Below are 18,280 nucleotides of genomic sequence, written 5' to 3'. Positions count from 1 at the left end.
TTCTGAAATATCAAGTGTTTTTTCTGTGCTTTGGATGGATGTCAGACATGCAGCACATGGAAGAAACATTTGCATAATAATTTATGCTGTAAGAAGACGGGCCCTTCCTGACTAGCTGGAAGCTTCAGGGTGATGGAAAAGAGAAAGGTTAGGTCAAGAGAATGAAAACAAAAAACAGGTCCTTGGTAAGAGAGTAAAAGGATTGTCAATATTTCAAACACTGCATGTCTCAGAAAACCACCACAGAGATGAAACCATGATGACTTATTGTTACCAACTTCATCACCTCTCTGTGAAGGCAAACACACTGCCTACACTGAGCTCTCTCAAAGGCAACATTTGCTGTGTTTTCAAGATAAGAAAAAGAGTATTTCTGGCAGAAGGAACACAAGATTCTTCAGGTGCCAAAACCTTGAGTCCAGAATGCTCCCAGGAAAGAAAATACAACATCCTGGAAGTGTAACAGGATCATCCTCTATTGCAAACTTCAGTTATGACTTCTTTACAGGGATGACAAAGAAATGTCCTGATCTCAGGTCAGGTCTCAGGCAATGCATCTCAAGAGACATGAAAAACAGTAAACAGAAGAATAGTTCAGATACGAATGTATCCAGAAGGCCTAGACAACAGAGAGAGAGCAAGCTGGAATTTCCTTAAATTGAAATGACCTTCCAGTTCTCTGTTTCTCAAGGTCACATGTTCTCAAACTTTCTGACGACTCAAGCGCCTTTTTAGGCAGGTATGTAATTCCCAATAATTGCTGTGTACTTGAGGCATCACAACAGGGAAGGTCTTCGTATGTGGGAATTAAGAAGGTACGAGCGAGTCTAGTACTTAGAGGCTTTTGTTATGGAAAAAGGCAATAAATCTCCTCAAGCATGATGATGCAAGCTGGAATGGCAATGTTCAAATTTTTTCCACCCTCAGTATTCACAAGGAAGAAACAGATAAGGTGAACAGGAACTAGGGTAATGCTTCTGACAGCCTGTGAGGGCTCAGCACCAAACTTCGCTTGATCATGCCTCCCTTTACCCTAGTATTAAGATGCTGCTAATAATGCAAAAATCCTTATAACATGTTTCAGTAGAGTTTTTTTGATGGTCCTGGTTTACTGACCACATTCACCCTGAAGACACAGTTTCTGGTTACAAGGTTCCTCTACGACCCAGTGAACAATCCATCACTAGAAAGCATGGGTCTCAGTTCATCTTTCTTCAAAAGATGACATGCATCTTGAATGTTCTCCAGTTAATTTCCTGGAGGAATACAACGCTAGAGTACTATCTTTTGCTTTTGAATGGGACTATTTTAGAAACTGAAGGAAGGGAAAATATTAGTCTTATCACTGTGCACATATGTTTTCCAGTAGCCAAGCACCAGTGCAGGATGAATAGAAAACTTACTGAAGAAATAATGTCAATAGGTATCAACAGCTATGATGCTTTTTAATGAAGCTTAAAGCCTTATTCTAACACACTTTGCTAGCAGGAGAAATCTTCTTGAAGAAAATGTCACTATCTGTGAGCTGGCTGTACATTCAAGTAGCACTTTGCCTTATATGACACTCACAGAGAAGATTAGGACGGCCTGTGTCATCTTAAATGCAGATATGATCCCAAATCCAAATGTGTTTCATAACCCCAGCCCTATTAGCAGGCTCCTGTCTATGGATACTCTGCTCAGAATCACACATAGCACTGCTCTGCCACTTTGAAGACAGCGACTCTCATATGCTAGCCAAAAGCAAGGCTTATATTGAAAAATTCCCAAATAACTTCCTCACTGTATAGTTATGTAAAGCTTTTCTTTTTTTCTTTTTTCTTTTTTCTTTTTTTTTTTTGAAATGATCACAGAATCGCTGAGGTTGGAAGGGACCTCTGGAGATCATCTAGTCCAACCCCCCTGATCAAGCAGGGTCACCTAGAGCACGTTGCACAGGATCGCATCCAGGCGTGTTTTGAATATCTCCAGAGAAGGAGACTCCACAACCTCTCTGGGCAACCTGTGCCAGTGCTCTGTCACCCTCACAGTGAAAAAGTTTTTCCTCATGTTCAGATGGAAGTGTCTGTGTTTCAGTTTGTGCCCGTTGCCTCGCGTCCTGATCTTTTGATCTTTTAGCTCAGAATTAGAATGGAAACAGTACAATACCGATGTTTCCAAAAGTGTGAAGCTCTCCCCATGAGACACTGGAAAATATTTTGTCAAATTAGTTCCTCAGTTTCACTAAGTCTCTAGGAAAAAAAGCACAGATCAGTAGCTGGGCCTGTGCCCTTCTACCCTGGTGGAGGCTGGAACAGCATTTCTGCTGATAATAGCCTCAATCAAGCAGTCCTTACTCCTAAGAAAAGTCTTCCTAAAATTCAAGACAGGTCTTCAATTACACAATCACATACTATTCTAGCTTAAAGATCCCCAGAATAGACTGGATGGTTGTGTCCTGAATGAAGAAGGAGAAAGAAACAGTTTTAAATAACTTTCTAAAATAGGAGTAAAAAAGAATGCTGTTTCTCTGGTGAGTTTTTTAAAATGAGGTTAACTTTCTCTGAACAACAGAACACAAAAACACTTAAAATATCTGATAATTTTAAAAACCTTCCTTGTTCACTCTAGCTTCAATCAGGTTATGAATTAAAGTCAGTGGAAGTCTTTCCGCTGACATCAGTGGGCTCTGAATTAGGACCGCACTGCTTGCAAGTGAGCATGTGCACTAAATGAATTCAGAAAAGGTTTGTTAACTATCTCTTTGACCTAAAGATCTCCTGAGCTGGGCACTGAGAGGCAGCAGAGGGGTTTTTTTTGTTTTTCTTCTCCTTTTTGGAGGACATTTTGGAGGACAACAAAGGACAAGCATGGCTACACTGTGACCTGTATTTTGCAGTAGAATTTCTCAAAGACAGAAACTGCTGGCATGCAAATGTGTTACTGTAAGAGAAAAAGTGTTGTCTGAAATAGAAAAGCACTAAAAGGAAGTTATTCTAATTACAGCCTGGATTAGGAATGCATAAACCATAATAAGTGTGGACACAATTTGAAGAAACTGGGCAAGGGGACAGAACCAGTTTCAGAGAATATCTGACATTCACAAAACTTTCTGGACTGCAATGCAGTTGATAAATTATATCTTAACCTTAGTACTTGCACTTTTAACAGATACACACTCCAATGTGGTATAAATGAGGTAATATGGGACAGGAACACTGCTGCCATCCTACCAATCCTTTCCCCGCTTCTGGAATCATACGATGAACACAGATCTGCTGCACAGGGGAACATTACGTGGACTATTGTGCAGCCGCATACCTTCATCTCTGTTTAAGAAGGTTAAAATGGAACTGAAGTGCTGTGCAATAGCCAGTGTCATTGCAGGGGAAGAGAGTAAGAGCTGCAGCCCATCAGCTTTTGGTAAGCTTGTGCCCATTTTCATAAAGCAAATGATGGCACGCCTTTATATGATCAGACTAAATAACACTACTCTCTCTACATGTCAGAGAGACACCTCATTAAAGGCACATCTATACAAGGCAAAAAATGTCTATCCATCATTAATCTGACCTTCACAATCCAGCAATCCATTCATGCTCTTACCATAACCCAAATCTGTATCCTCAATTGCACGCACGAGGAATAAATCTCAATGAATGCTGTACTGAATTCCTGGAAATGGCCATCACCACTGTCTGACTGTTCATGACTCATACCACAGGTTGATGTGTCCGACCCAGAGGTAAGCCAGAAAAGAACAGTAAAGGAGAAGCCTGGAAACGCTTAGTCCTCAACACCAAATACAATATATAGAGAAACCTAACTGGACTACAGGGAGCAACTAACCCAAATTTACAGCCAGCGAATTTTCACTGTCCCATATCTATATAGTCCCAACTTCTGTAAGCAGGCCTGAGCCAGTGGTGGTTGTGGACCAAATCTTACTAGTCCGACAAACTCTCAAATAACATTCCATATACAAGGGAGGACAGAAATGAGCTAATATGGGACAAAAGGATGTAGGAATAATGGATGAAGAGAAAAGGCAGAGCTCTATACATCTAGTGAAGGGGTGCTGCAAAACGTGCATTGGGATGTGACAGAAGATAAGGTGAGGTCATATTCTCAAATCATGGTGATATGAAGGAGCCCTAAAGCTATACGCTGTCCTCATCAGAATCCACATGAAATGAAGCCTGAAGGAACAATTCAGTTGAGACAGAGGCTCTTTCAGATAAAATGCAGCTTACTCAACTAATCAGGGAGTTTCTCCCCAAACACAGTAAGCAATGCTTAATCAGGAACATAATGCCATGTATGAAGGACATTTTGTTAAAAATATACTGCATGTACTAAAGAACTCTGTTTTTTCATATGATGTGACACATAATGGGCACCGAATGAAAACAACACAGAAGTGTGTGGTTTATGTGATCTTGCTGGACTACCAACTAACAAGGCTGAACATGAAGAAATTACTGCAGATATATATTAGAAGATGTCTAAAAGTTACTTTACAGTGCCATCACAATGACTGTTTTTGTTCTATGTTACCACAGTAGTTAAAAAGCTGTAATAGAGAACCAATAATTCAAGTCATTATAAAATGTCTTAAGCTTCTTTGGAAAACATATACAAGCTTTTCTGCTACTCCTTCTTCCCTGTCTTCTAATCAGGATCTCCGTATTAAGCCCAATTTTGCTCTTTCTTACCAGCATAAGTTAGAAACAACTCTATTCAAGTCAATAAAATTACTCCAACGTGAAAAAGGAATCAGCCATCTGCAAAAAGCAGAGTCTAACAGGTAATTTTCCACTGACAGCTCTTACCATAAAATAGGTTACAGAAATTACTCTTTTATTTAACACTGAAAGTAAACAATTAATGCAAAATATATAATGTCTATAGAGACAGCACCTTCTCTGCTAGTCCCCTTTGTATATAATTATTTTCATCTCAGTAAGCAGGCATTTAAATAAGACTACCATCAAGCTGAAGCTGGAGTCCACTTATCGTGCAAAACAGGCAACTGAACATATCTGTTTATTTATGCATTATTTTACCTTTAGTTCCCAACTTGGATGTGGAATCTGAGAGACATATTCACGCATCATTTCTTGTGGGAGAATGCCAAGTCACCTTTCATGCCCTCAGGCAAACTTCTCCTACCTGATCTCAATAGCTGCCCACATCAAAATTATTTTTCATACCTTGTGTAAGCAACTGGAGGTTTCGGACTTCTTCTCTCACCTTCAGCTGAAGGACTTGCTGCAGAATGTGCTGCCTCAGGCTTTCCTGGGCAATGCCCATTCGTTCAAGCTTTTTGTCAGTGAGCCTCAGCAAAGCACGGCCTAGATGCAAAAGTTAAAAAGAAAAATCACCCAAGGATTTCCATAAATGAATTATTTTCACTCTGACTGGCTGATTTGCCACAGCAAAATTTTTTAGTCTTGAAATACATCAGTCTGAGAAGATGTTTCATCAGCTAGATACTTTCTTACCGTCAAAGATCCGTGTTCTACTTTTACTTTTTCTGTTGAAGTTATATTTTGTTTTGATGCTCTGTGAGCCATTTAGGCATGTAAAATAGGTGTCTTGTGCCATTTTAGATGACAATGGTATTTAAGACATTCCCATAGGCTGGTAGATAAATACGATAAATATCCCTTCTTAAGGGGCAGCTGGTCTCCCACAGGTAGAATATCCCTTATAAGTCTGCTATTGGTCCAGGTGTCTAAAATGGCTCTTCAAACCTATTTTCATCATTTAAATTACTCTCCAGAAACTACCAGTGAAGTGAATGTGATCAATTTAATCAATTTTAGATATTTTGAGAATGACATTTCTCAGGAGGGCTCTGTGAAACAGCCTTCCAAATCCTTCTGAACAGTAGTCTAGCACAGAAGAACAGAAAAAAGGGCCAGATTTCCCTTCTCTGGCCCCAGCCAGGATCAGTTTTATCTAGACCATTCCTGAAAAAGATGTTTGCCCAACTTGTTCTTAAAGAGCCTAAAATCTTTGCAGGCAATCACTTCCAGTTCATCATTTATCTTTTCCATTAGGAGAATGTTGAACTTTGGTCCCAAGGACATTGTAGAAGACATGTTAAAAAAAATCAAACAATCCAAATTCCCCAGATGCTGCTAGTGGAACTCTGACTCCATCTTTTGGGCACCACCATGCTACAAGCAAACAGAAGGAAGGCAATGCACTGGCTGAGCCAACCCTAACAAAGTATTTGGACCAAGCAGACAACCAAAGCATGAAGCAGAGCTTTATCTTAGGAAAAAAACCCAAACTTACTTTTTTTGGTCTTCAGAGGTGTTGTAAGCTAGTATAGGGAGGTGTGTCCTGGGGCCCTCCACTGAACCTTGCAGTATATATACTTGCTCATCCGAAGGTGCCCTGGCCAATACTGGCAAAGCACATTGGAGCTACACGGATACCTGGGAAAATGGCACTTTGTTTGGTTCTTTTTTAAAATACATTCAACTTTTTACCTCCCCTAGTTTTGACTTTCAGTTTTTTTAATTATTAAAAATCCCTTCTTTGATTTCTCAAGCTCTATTCTGACACCAGGATAGGATAGTGAAGAGTAGTTACTCCCTCTGCAACACAGCAGTCTCTGTGCTACCCATTACTGTGGCTTTTGGATGAATGGTGCAATTTAGCTCATCATAAAGTATTACTCAACACAGCAAGATAAGACCCCTATTCAATTTCTTTCCTTACAGAATAGCTACGTGGGTACAGAATTTTTATGATTATTTTAATTAAAGAATTTAAGATAAATCAAATGCCAATGATTTAAAGGGGTATTTGCCCCAAACCCAGCAGTCAGCCACATCCCCTTCACTAACTACTAGGTTTCACTCATAAGTAGGTCAATTCTTTAAAGTGGTTAGTGGAATCCTGGTATGATGCAAATATAAAACACTGGGATATCACTATTAAAAAAGCAAGATTTATTGGTCAGATAAAAAATAGCAGTGTTCATACATTTTCTGCCCTTCCATGTTTCTCAAGCACTCCTTCATGCTATGAAGGATGACCTTTTGATTAAGAAAACTTTCTTTGAAGTCATAAACAAGAGGAATTCTATGGGTTAATGTAATACCAAAATATGGAAATTAGTCTCTTACAGATCAATGCAGCTGTCCAGTTCCCCTGGTGGTAGAGATAGTAATAATGACTTCAATTTTTACATTGCCTTATCACACTAAAACATCTCAAAGCAATTTACAAAGGATATACAGCAGTCTAAGAATATGGTCTGTAATGTCAATCTAGCAACTGAAAGCAAGCAAAAAGTAAACAAGTCATCAGTTTAAAGAGTGCCAGCATCCATGTCATCTTAGGGCAGGGACTCAGCAACAGTAATATGACAGGACAGAGAGGCCATGCATCTCATCCAGCTCCCTCCACCTCCTTTTGGCCAAGGGTATAGCCACTACTCTTTATTTCTTCTGGGCACTTCTTTATTTCATATTCAGATAGGTTTGCTACTCCAATCACTTCCTTTGGAAGTTGAGTGCGCACAACAGACATGTCTTTTCAACTCCTGGCATGCCAGTTCCTCTGCAGCTTTGGCTCAAAGCACAATATCATTGGAAAAAAAACTGTCTTTGACTCATACTATTTGCAGCAGCTTTTACAAACTGATTTAAATTAACTCTTTCTTGCACCAAATCCAATATGACATGTTGAGGCAGCGATGAGGCAAGGCAGCAAACATCCAAAGGCAAAAGGTGGCATTTCAAGAACACAGTAAGTGACCTGAACTAAGAAAATTCAATCCTTCCCATACTCTCTTCCCCCTCAACCATCAAAACAAGAACATCCAAGTCAGAACTGGAATAATTTACTGTTACAGTACTAAGTCATGCTTTTAGCTTTGAAAAGATATAGCTAATGCACAGATCACAAAGAGAGTTAGCTATTAAGGCCAAGGTTTCCACAACCAGCTAGTGATTTCAGATGCTTCATTGACTTGCTTTCTTTACTGTACATACCAGAAAGGGTTAGCATTTGTTGCCAAAGACTCTGTAAGGGTTATTGAACACTGGAACAGGTTGCCCAGAGAGGCTGTGGAGTCTCCATTTTTTGAGTTATTCAAAAGTCAACTGGACACAGCCCTGAGCAACCTGTGCTAGTAGACCCTGCTTGGAGCAGGGGGTTCGGGCTAGATGATCTCCAGAGTTGCCTTCCAAACTCAACTGTTCTGTAATTCTGATTCTATGACTGAGCCTGCTCAAAAATAAGGTTGCATGAAGAATCTCAAGATTAAAATCTATTTTCTTTGAAAAAGAGATTAATGAAGAAAATTAGGAAGCATACATAAAAGATAGTCATTCCAGCAAGCATCAGGGATAAAACAAAAAGACAGCTATACAGTAAAAACTGGGAATAGATTTTTAATTTTTAGAGCATGCTGGAGAGAATACATTATCCAGTGTAGAGCACATAACATAAGGTTTTCAAAGAGTGCACTCTGATCTTTCCTATGATGCAAATAAAGGAACTTTACTTATCTCTCAGTAAAACTCGCCAACATTAAAGAACTGGTGCTACCTCTTTAAAGGCTGTTATATACACAGAAGTAGCAGCTATATGCATAAAAAAGCCTAGGAGATTTTTTTCAAAAGCACCTTGACCAAAAGAACCATAAAAATCAACAGTAGATAGCAGGATATTCACAAACATCTAGGTGCTAGTTCTAGTTTACTGTGAGGCGGGGAACCAAATTTTTTCAAAAAGATCTCAGTCAGTATCTACATGCATCTTTTAGCACCTAAAACCGAGCCCTCTCATACTCTGAAAAGATCAGCCATGGAATATGCTGAGACACCCCGAGGGCAGAGATAGAATACAAAACACATTCCAGCTTAATAACAGATTGATGGCCTAATTTTTTCTAATATCATTTAGCTGTTGCAGATCTCATTTGATCAAGCTGGGATTAGAAGAAAATTTGAATGGATGGAGAAACAGCACATGCCACAGAACATTAATAAGAGTATAAGCATTGGTCCAATGAGGCTGGCATTGGCCCTAGAGCAAGGAATGTGGCAGGGTCTGTTGTACCTACTTAAAAATGCTCATACCTCCCCACATTGTTATAGCCTACTGCTCATCTTTTCTCCAAGTCTGTGAAGCTACATTGACTGCCAGTTCATAGACATCTAGAGGGATAGCATGCTAGAAGTCTTGAAAGTGTGTTTGCAATGGAGATGAATAAATAAATACAAAAGGATTTATTAGAAGTGTGGAAGAACTGAAGAAATGAAAAGGAAATGAGAGTAGATAGTAACAGGTTAGTCTCATACAAAATTTTGAAGGAAAGAAACTATGACCAACTCAGAGTTGATTAAGATGACAAATCACCAGTGGGAAAAAGTGATGCATTTGTGAAACATGGCCAGGAAAGAGGATTTTGTCTCTTGCGTACAACATAATAGGTATACATGTATATCAAGACAAGATATCCAGCATACTTACCATGGGGCACAGAATCTAACTGAAGAAGGAACAGACCTTAGAACACACGGACATTAAAAATGTTCTACTGGGCCAGACCAACAGCCCATCTAAGTCTGCATTTGGAGTGACAGCAGGAGATGTATTTATGGAGAGCTCCTGGGAGGACAACTTTTGGAAGTCATTGACGTTGTACCATCTCAGCATCTAGAACCATTATACTAGGGATATTAGACAGCAGATTCTTTTTAGCATCTCCTTATTGTCCTGATGTCCATGAATTTGTCTTTTTGATCCTGCTGATATTGTCTGCCTCTGCAATCTCCTGTTCTAGAAGCTCACTGCCTATTTTTATGTTTTATATTGATCTCTTACTAATTGCATGGAGTGCTTCCTAGTTCTTGCATTTCAATATTTGGTGAACAACTCCGCATTCAGCTTATCAGTTGCTTCCATGATTTTGTAAAACTCAATCATATACCTCTTGATCGTATTTCTGGATGGACTCAGCTGACAAACCTAGAAAAGCAGGAACAGGGGATTCACTAGGATCTTAAATTATTCAAGCTGAAAACCTGAAAAAATATTCACGTGCTACAAACACCATTTTAAATTGTTTTTTGTTGACACAATAGGATATTCTTACATAATTGATAACAACATCCTTCTCTAGTCTTTGGGCAGAACAATTTCAAACATTTTGCTTTGGTAGTTGTCTCTTTAGTTCCGTAGACATAATTCTAGCTCACTGGGTTTTTCTACTTGAAATAGTCTGATCGCAACTTTCCTCCTGCCCATACAGGTTGATGTTTGCTTCTCCTCACTTCAGTGCTTAAAAACAAGCTTCCTAGGACTTATCAAGGAAGAGATTTCCATGACAGAGACACACACATTAATATCATTGTTCAGGTGCTATTCATGAATTCAACTAAGAACAGGCACAGAGAGAGGCTATGACTTCGTAGTGAGAAATGGTGAACTTATTTTATGAGAGGAGTTTAGAAAAACGTAGTAAGTCAATTGCAGAATGAAAATGACCTCACGATGGCAGTCGAGGGAGATGAGCAAAAGGGAAAGAGAAGAGCTATTAAACTAAAGAACAAAGTTAAAGTGAGAACAAATAGATAGGAATACAATTGAAGAAGCTGCATTTAGAAACATCTTCCAAAAGAAGGAGCAAAAACCAGAAATCAATTGAATTTTCAGGAAAGACTTGATATGACTTCATAGGGCTGTTCCTGATAACCCAGAGATCTTCTGCAGTCTTAGATTTTTCCTACATCAGAATTTAAGAGCATGTCTCTCTTTTGCATGCTGGTCTCATCACTGGTCAAACCAGACACATCAGCCATTTGGTCATGAATGCCTTGGCAAATCTATAGCTTTTCTTGCAATGGCAGTTAGATCTGGCTTGTCTCAATAACTGTTTTAGCCCTATCTAAAACCAGTGCAGACAGTGGGCAAACTGTAGCTTGCATTAACACCCTCTTTGCTCTGCTTTAGCTATCTATTATCTCACTAACCAGGGAGGATTCGCTTGCTTCAAAAGTAAAAATGGATTCATTTTTCATTGGACTCACCATAGCAGCAAACACTTTACTGATCTACCTGTTACAATGGCAGCTGCCAGCATAGGCAAAGGACCACTAGTTCCCAAAACTGTGATCTGTAGCTGCCTGATACCTTTACGCTTGATACAATGAACAGCTCTCAACTGAGGACTCACAAAGATACTATGAAATGCTAAATGAGAGACATAAGGGGTACTGGTTCAGAAATAAAGTGGAGGGAGCAACAGTTTCTTATGATAGGGAACAGAAGGAGTAAAGAAGCCTGTTTAACCTGGATGAATATCAGAGATCTTCAATTCAGGAAGTTCTCTAACAGCAGTGCCAGTATTCTTGTGCTTTCTCATCCTGTTAGCAAATGCAGCAAACCTCCATGGAGCTGTAAGAATTACTTTCTGGAAAGGCACAGGAATGGGAGAGGCCTATGGCACCAAAGCTCCTCCAGTGCAAAGCACAGGAAGGCACTTTAGATTTGTTCATAAACCAAAATAGTTTTGGACTCGCCTTTATTTGTTAACAACATCAAACTAGAATAAGATGACTTTATTGCTTTTAATCATTCATGATTTGTTGGATCTGTATGAGGCCAACTGTACAGTAAATTTTTTGGAGGAAACCTATTGTCATACCGGTCAATCAATGTTTGGTTAAACTCAACAAAGCAGCTATGTAAACAATGGCACTTTCTGAATATTACTTACATCCTTTGTCTCCACATCATGTCTGTTTACACTTCTGACAAGAGGAAGCGATAACTATTGTTACTGCTGCCAATAAGTCTGCAATAAAACCAGTTTATTTACGTAAAATTCCTCTCAAGTCTCAGTTCTCTAACACCTTTCTGATCTTCCTCCATCCTTCTGAACTGGAAGCACGACCACAATATGAAAGAAAAGTAATTCAGTACAGTCGTTAACTTAGCTGTATTTTCAAATTCAAAATTAGCAACAACAAAGATAAGACTTTGCTTCTGAAATTGTCTGTTTCTGACCAACTCTATTAAGTGGTCAGTAATAAATGTGTGAAGCTACTTAACTCAAACTACTTAGTTTGGAGAAACTTCCTCTCACCTTAGCCTGGCCTTTCCCAATTCCTTCCATACAATAGGCTGTCATTGCCTATTCTCTTATTTTAATTCTGGACCCAATCCTGTGAGCTAATATATCTTCTGCTCCTCAATGGCCTCTGAAATTGAAGCACCTTAGGAGATCTGTTCGGTTGCACTCTTAGTTTCACCTGGCTTTTCCCAAGCATCTCTTCCAGCTAGCAATTTCCTGCTTCTTCTCTCCAGCTACCATCACTGTAGGTGCTGCTACATTCCGCTAGGCAGGCTCAAGTATGTACATCTGCTCAGTCACATAGTTATTGGATTTATGCTATTGAAAGAAATCAACAAGCCTGTGATAATGGTGAATTCATGTAAAATACTGAAAGACAGTGAACTACAGAGTGTGGGCCTTAAACATTAATTTTAGAGACTACATTTTTTTAAAGAACTTCTTAAAATCAGTAGTGCACCCCTACTCCTTCCCCACTAGATGCTTTCTTCCAGCCAAACATCTCAGAACTGTCTAGGTATCTTGAAAAGTCACACTAAAGACAAAAATCCTGCTCCAGAGGTTGGAATCTCCTGACTCCCAATTTCTCCCATAAACAAAGGCAGTCAGCACTTCCTGCTCTTGGACTCAGCCACACATTTTCACAAAAGCATTTAATCTTGTACTACTTAGCTGGGAGCACCACACATCCTCATATATAGCAAACTGAGTTATCACACTTAATTGCCCTAAAGTCTAAAGAGTTACAGATGTATTCTGAAATAATTTTATTCTAAGACAATAATGGTTCTGTACAGAGAAGGGAAGGGGTTAATGAGAAATTGTGCATCGTGATTACTGGAAGTGGTTCAGTAAGTAATTTACTCTACTGATGGGAACTATATTGATTCCTTACAAGTCTTGGGTAAAAGACTGTTAGACAGTCCTGTTTTTCAGTTGAACATATTCAGGACCTGATGATTTTAATAGGAGGAAATAGTAATAACTTGAACTCCCCTCTGAAATATAAATTCAGGCACAAATCATATTACACCACTTTTCAAATGTACTGTAAAATGCAAGATGACCATTTTTAGTGTTCTCAGGAAGGACCCGACAGGACCCACAAAGTAAATTAAGGATAAATGTAAACCTTTACTAGGCAGCCTATAAATCTACATTGCTTGTTGTATATACATTTGCCAACCTACTTCCTGGCCATACAAAATTATATACTATCTACAGCTGTATATAAAGACGTGTAATAATGGACTTCTATTGTATTGCACATCATATTTTTTTAAAAAAACAAAATCCAGGACTATTGTTTGGTAGTATCAGTGTGGTAGATTTATGGTCCCCCTATTCAAATAAACAACCTTCAAGGTCTTTTTTGTTTGCAATGGAGAGAGTGAATCTGTCAACACCTTTGATTTTATCTATCGTCAGCACGATACACAGTTCTTCGATTCCTTTTTAATCTAATGTTGCTCAGTATGCAACCCATTATGCATTAGATATCCCATTTCTTTATTAATTACAAAAAAATCACATTAGATCATGCCTGCTGGCAAAACTCCTGTTAATTTATTCAGGAGTAAACACACATTCATGTATTATAATCAGTAGCTTTTACACAGAATATATTAGGAACGGGCAAGCCAATTTGTAAAGCGTTAGAATTGACTGAACTCTTTATAGAACATTCAAACAGGAACCCTTCCCATAACTACTAGCTGTGGACCTTACAAAAATCATTTTCCACCAGCAGAAAAGGATAATTTAATACCTCAAGAAACAAACAAACAAAAAAAACCCCACAGACACACACACAAAACACAAAAAAAGACTCATTCTTGAAATGTCCAACCCAACCGGAACTGGGAAGCTCTGGAAACCACAGAAGAAAGTCTTAACTTTTGACATTTCTAAAGTAAAAGTGGTTCTATGGTTCTAGAAATAGAACTGGTGTGTGCATCCAGTAAAGGGGGGGCAAGCCCCATGAAATATAGACGTGAATTCAAAAAAGTTGTCATTTAATTAAGTGAGGAAGAACACCTGCTTCTACCATATATACATGTACCCCTTAAGCTCATTGAACTGCACAAGACTGGAAGACTCACATGGCTGAAAACCACACTCTGGGAGCTTGCTTCCCAAAACCAAGGGACAGAAATTGTCATTAAATATTGTGGCCTGCTCTAATTTGCTACTAATTAATCCAATCAATAACCCAAAGGTGTTAGGGCACAAAATACACATCAACATCCAGATCCTTCAGTACGTATACATGGAAGGATGGGAGAAGACAATCCATTTATACGAAGTATCCTTCATATTTTTGCAATGCCTAGGAAAGCTATCTTGGGAACCATCTCACTCCTTCTGTGATGCTGGGGACAGTCTGCCCTTCTTCCTGATTACTTTAAGTAGCATGCAGCATTTAGGCAAAGACCTACATGAAAAAGCAGTATGCGGAACACCTTTAATTCATTTTTTGAACTTCTTTTAACACGAAACTTGCTGGAAGCAAGGAGGACCTACGTGGTGTGCCCAGACAACATACTGCACTACATTACCAAAGTCCTGTGAGCCCTCATAGGTTCTAGTGAACCATAATTTAAGAACTTATATTTTCTAGCAAGATTTTCTCCATTACTGCTTTGCTAAAAAAAAAAAAAGCGCAAAATTGAACCCTATTAAAATAAGCTTTCATACCCCAATGCTGAGGAACATATATTACTGCTAATTTCCTGATCTGCATCCCCAGCTCCCTTCTGCTCCATGCTGTTATCTATGAACAACTTTCAGCGCTGCTTTCTTTCATGCCTGCACTGGCTTTTCATTGTTTTTTCGATAAAAAATGAAATTGAGAAAGGTTTTGTGTTAATATTCATGATGTTAATAATTAATGTTAATAAAAACGTAAAATTAAAAGCCGTATGCTCATAGTTTAAGCATTACAGACTGCCTCAACTCTCCTAACCTGCAGAATCGTCCACTCCTCCCCTGTTGCACTTTTAGCGCTACCATTTCTGTTCAGGGGCTTTTAAATAGAAGCCTGGCACCTGTCAAGATGCATGCACGATCTTTGATGGGCCCTCAGTTTACAGGGTATGCTGATCAATTTAAAACCTATTTTCCTATTGTAAGAGTTACCTCTAGTCGACTACGTGTACAGTCTTTCAACAACAGATACTAATCTCTATTGCTGCGGAGCTGGTTCAGTACTACCACAAACTTTGCAAGAGCTCCTTCGCATTTCTTCCAGCTTTTACTACTATAATTGTGAGGAGAATCAGGACATAAGGGTTTTATTCTGCTGGCTTATTCCTCCTACATAATACCTACACTAGACCTACAGAAGCCTTTGGGACTATGGTCATTTTGGATCAGAAATAAAACAGAAACAATGACTTTATACCTAATTTGTAAACATCTAGGCCTTGCAACAGAATCCAGACCTTATTTCTGAAAATTGTGTCCCCTATACGCCATGTATTTCCAAGGACAGAAACAGAAAGCAGGACTCCAGGCCTCAGGGAAGAGCGTCCTCGTGGCTGAGCTGCACAATCCCACACTCTTGTACCTGCGTGCCAGCGCAACCACCAACAGCCCACGCAGGCCATTAGCTTGGAGGCAGGATTTGAAATGCCTCAGGCTCAGGAGGAAACCAACCTTATTTCTCCTAGTTCCTGCATGAATGCTTTAACCACTGATTAGTTATGTAAAAACTGTGTAGTCAAAGTCTGCCCTCCCCCTTGCCTTACCAAAAGCAGTAGCACAACCGCATTTTGCCTGGAGTCTGATCCTGACGGCCTGTTTTGGGTGCAGACCAGGCACCTTAGCTATTATGAGTTTTTCAGTGAACTCAGGCACAAAAAGACCTGGTTTCTGAATCACCATCAGATTTAAATATGACAGAGTTGCTCTTCTGCTGAGACTGAGACAATTTTGGACACACCTAAAGAAGCAACTCCAGGCACTAATGGAAATTTTACAGCTAAAATAAAAAGGGAAATATGGTGTTCAGGCACCTCCAGGCTTTTTCTGCAACCACTCAAAGGACTGTTTTGGATTATAATTTAGGATTTCAGTTTGCAGTCTAAAACATCCCACCTAAGTCCTGTGTTAGACGCCAAAATCCATAATTGGATCTGTCCTCAAACACAGGAATGGCCATACTGGGTTCCTCCAGCTCACTCTCTGCCTACTCAGTAGCAGATGCTTAGCAAAGAGCTTGGGAGCAAAGCAAGAATATAGCAATACCTTCCCAAAATACTCTCTCAGCTTCCAAAAGCTTGTGGTTTAGGGACTACTTAGCATAAGTAGCGTTGGCTAATTTGAGCTACAGCTGAGCCTAAAGTCAGTGGATGGCTTCCAGTGACTTTAGAAAGACTTTGAGCTGCTTGTGAGAGGAGCCTCAACAACACTTAAAATAGTAGAATAATTCCCCCATCCTGAACATGCTTTGATCTAGTAGGAAGGGACAAAACAAGAATCAAGTGCTGCAAGGTAACCATAAACTAATTAAAATGAGAAAACAGGCACAAGAGTTCAATAATGAGAATAATTCATGATCAGAACAAATTAGCAGTGAAATGTGTGACTCTCAATTCCTTTCAGTCTTCAAATCAAGTCTCTGGAAGAGACAACTGAGGCAAGCTTAGGTTACTGGGATCAAAGAAGAGTGAGCTAGCAGCATTGAGAAGTTGTTTACTTCTGCATGAAACTTAATGTTTCAAAAAGGCCTTAAGGAAAAGTGTAGGAAAAAGTAAGGGAGGAAGACAAAGAAATGAATATAAAGCAAAGAAGTACTAGTGAACTCCCAAACCTCAAAAAATATTTTCTGTTTTATAAACTATTGTCTTTCTGATAATTTAAGTGGGTTTTCTTTCTACTATAAATTAAATTCTTCTCTTTCAGTGAGAGTTGCTTCAGAACAGCAAACATTAAAGCGCTGCATTACAAATCCTCAGTTACGTCTTGCTTTTAACAGAGAGCATATGAAGAGGACTCATTTGAACACATGACATGATCTACCTTTAACTCTTTTTCAAAGGAGGGATTAAGTCCAATGAATATTAATCAGCCACTAAAATCAGATTAGAGAAAAAGCAACAATTGTGGCTAGTGAATGTATCATAGTCCATATCAATGGTTCGTATGTAGTAATTTATACAGAGGAGTAAAATTGAAAACTATCATCATAGAAATTTCCTACAATCAATACTTCATGATAATATCAAAGACTGGCTACCAAAGTGGGCCAAAAGAACAGATGACACACTGCTTAAGCACAGTGCTTTTACTTCAGGAATATGCATTAGATATCAGTGAGACATTGATTAAATCTAGGGCCAGATACATTCCTGATTGCAAACAGTGACTATTCTAACAGCTTCAACGGAAATCCCCCCCACTCATATCAGAGCTCAGACAGAAACATACAAAATCATTTTTCCACTGGTGTACACACAGAGCGAAAGACAAGAAACACAACATTTTCAGCCTGGCCAAACTTTCCTAAGACATAAGGATCTAGAGAACATTTTCTGAGTACTACCACTGAGCCACAAATTTAATTCTTAGGCAAGTACTAAATTATTTATTTATCTCCATCACTGTTCATTAGCTAACACTCAGTCTTCAGTACAAGAGCCAAATCATTTTAGGCTTAGTTTTAAAAGTATTGTTGCTTACACATGAAAAACAATTTCTTGTTTGTGCATACTAAACGAGCATTTGGGTTAACAGTCTTTCCTAGATGTAGATGCATGCCTTGCAATACACTAGCAGGTAACAATATTCACAGAGCAAATCTGAACAGCAGCAATACAAATCTCAATAGCAACAACAAATACTACAGGATTATTTAGTTCATCTGCCAGTGTAGGATTAAAATACTAAAATAAATACCGATATCTGTAAATACTCCTTGCTCAATTCACTTGCATTTTCTCCTTAATGTTCTCCTTTGAGTCCCTTTCAGTATATATTTTATGCCTGTTTTTCCTCATTACTTTTCACTATTTTCTTCCCACTGGAACCAGTTATTTTCTGTAGTTTTCGCAGACTGCAAAGCTCCCCTGGTTAAGGAATATGCTTTACGCTACAGATCGGCCATGTGAGAACTGACAGCGTGAAATCCTGTCAATACCACAGAAGTCAAATCAGCTGGATAGGAAGCAGGATCACAGCTGTCTACAGACTGAA

The 18,280-nt window shown here is 39.0% G+C and overlaps 1 protein-coding gene across 2 annotated transcripts in view; it reads right to left on the bottom strand.

The window, feature by feature from the left end:
- The window catches only part of SAMD12 (sterile alpha motif domain containing 12), a 169,387-nt gene that overhangs the window by 77,871 nt on the left and 73,236 nt on the right, over positions 1-18,280 (bottom strand). For both annotated transcript variants that reach the window (XM_067292277.1, XM_067292278.1), the window contains exon 4: positions 5,193-5,333. In XM_067292277.1, the coding sequence (XP_067148378.1) occupies positions 5,193-5,333 (141 nt within the window). The remainder of the gene's footprint in view (positions 1-5,192; positions 5,334-18,280) is intronic.

The sequence above is a fragment of the Apteryx mantelli genome, chromosome 2 (genome assembly GCF_036417845.1).
Source record: "Apteryx mantelli isolate bAptMan1 chromosome 2, bAptMan1.hap1, whole genome shotgun sequence".
In the NCBI taxonomy this organism is placed as follows: domain Eukaryota; kingdom Metazoa; phylum Chordata; class Aves; order Apterygiformes; family Apterygidae; genus Apteryx; species Apteryx mantelli.
This window is presented reverse-complemented; position numbering and strand designations above follow the sequence as displayed.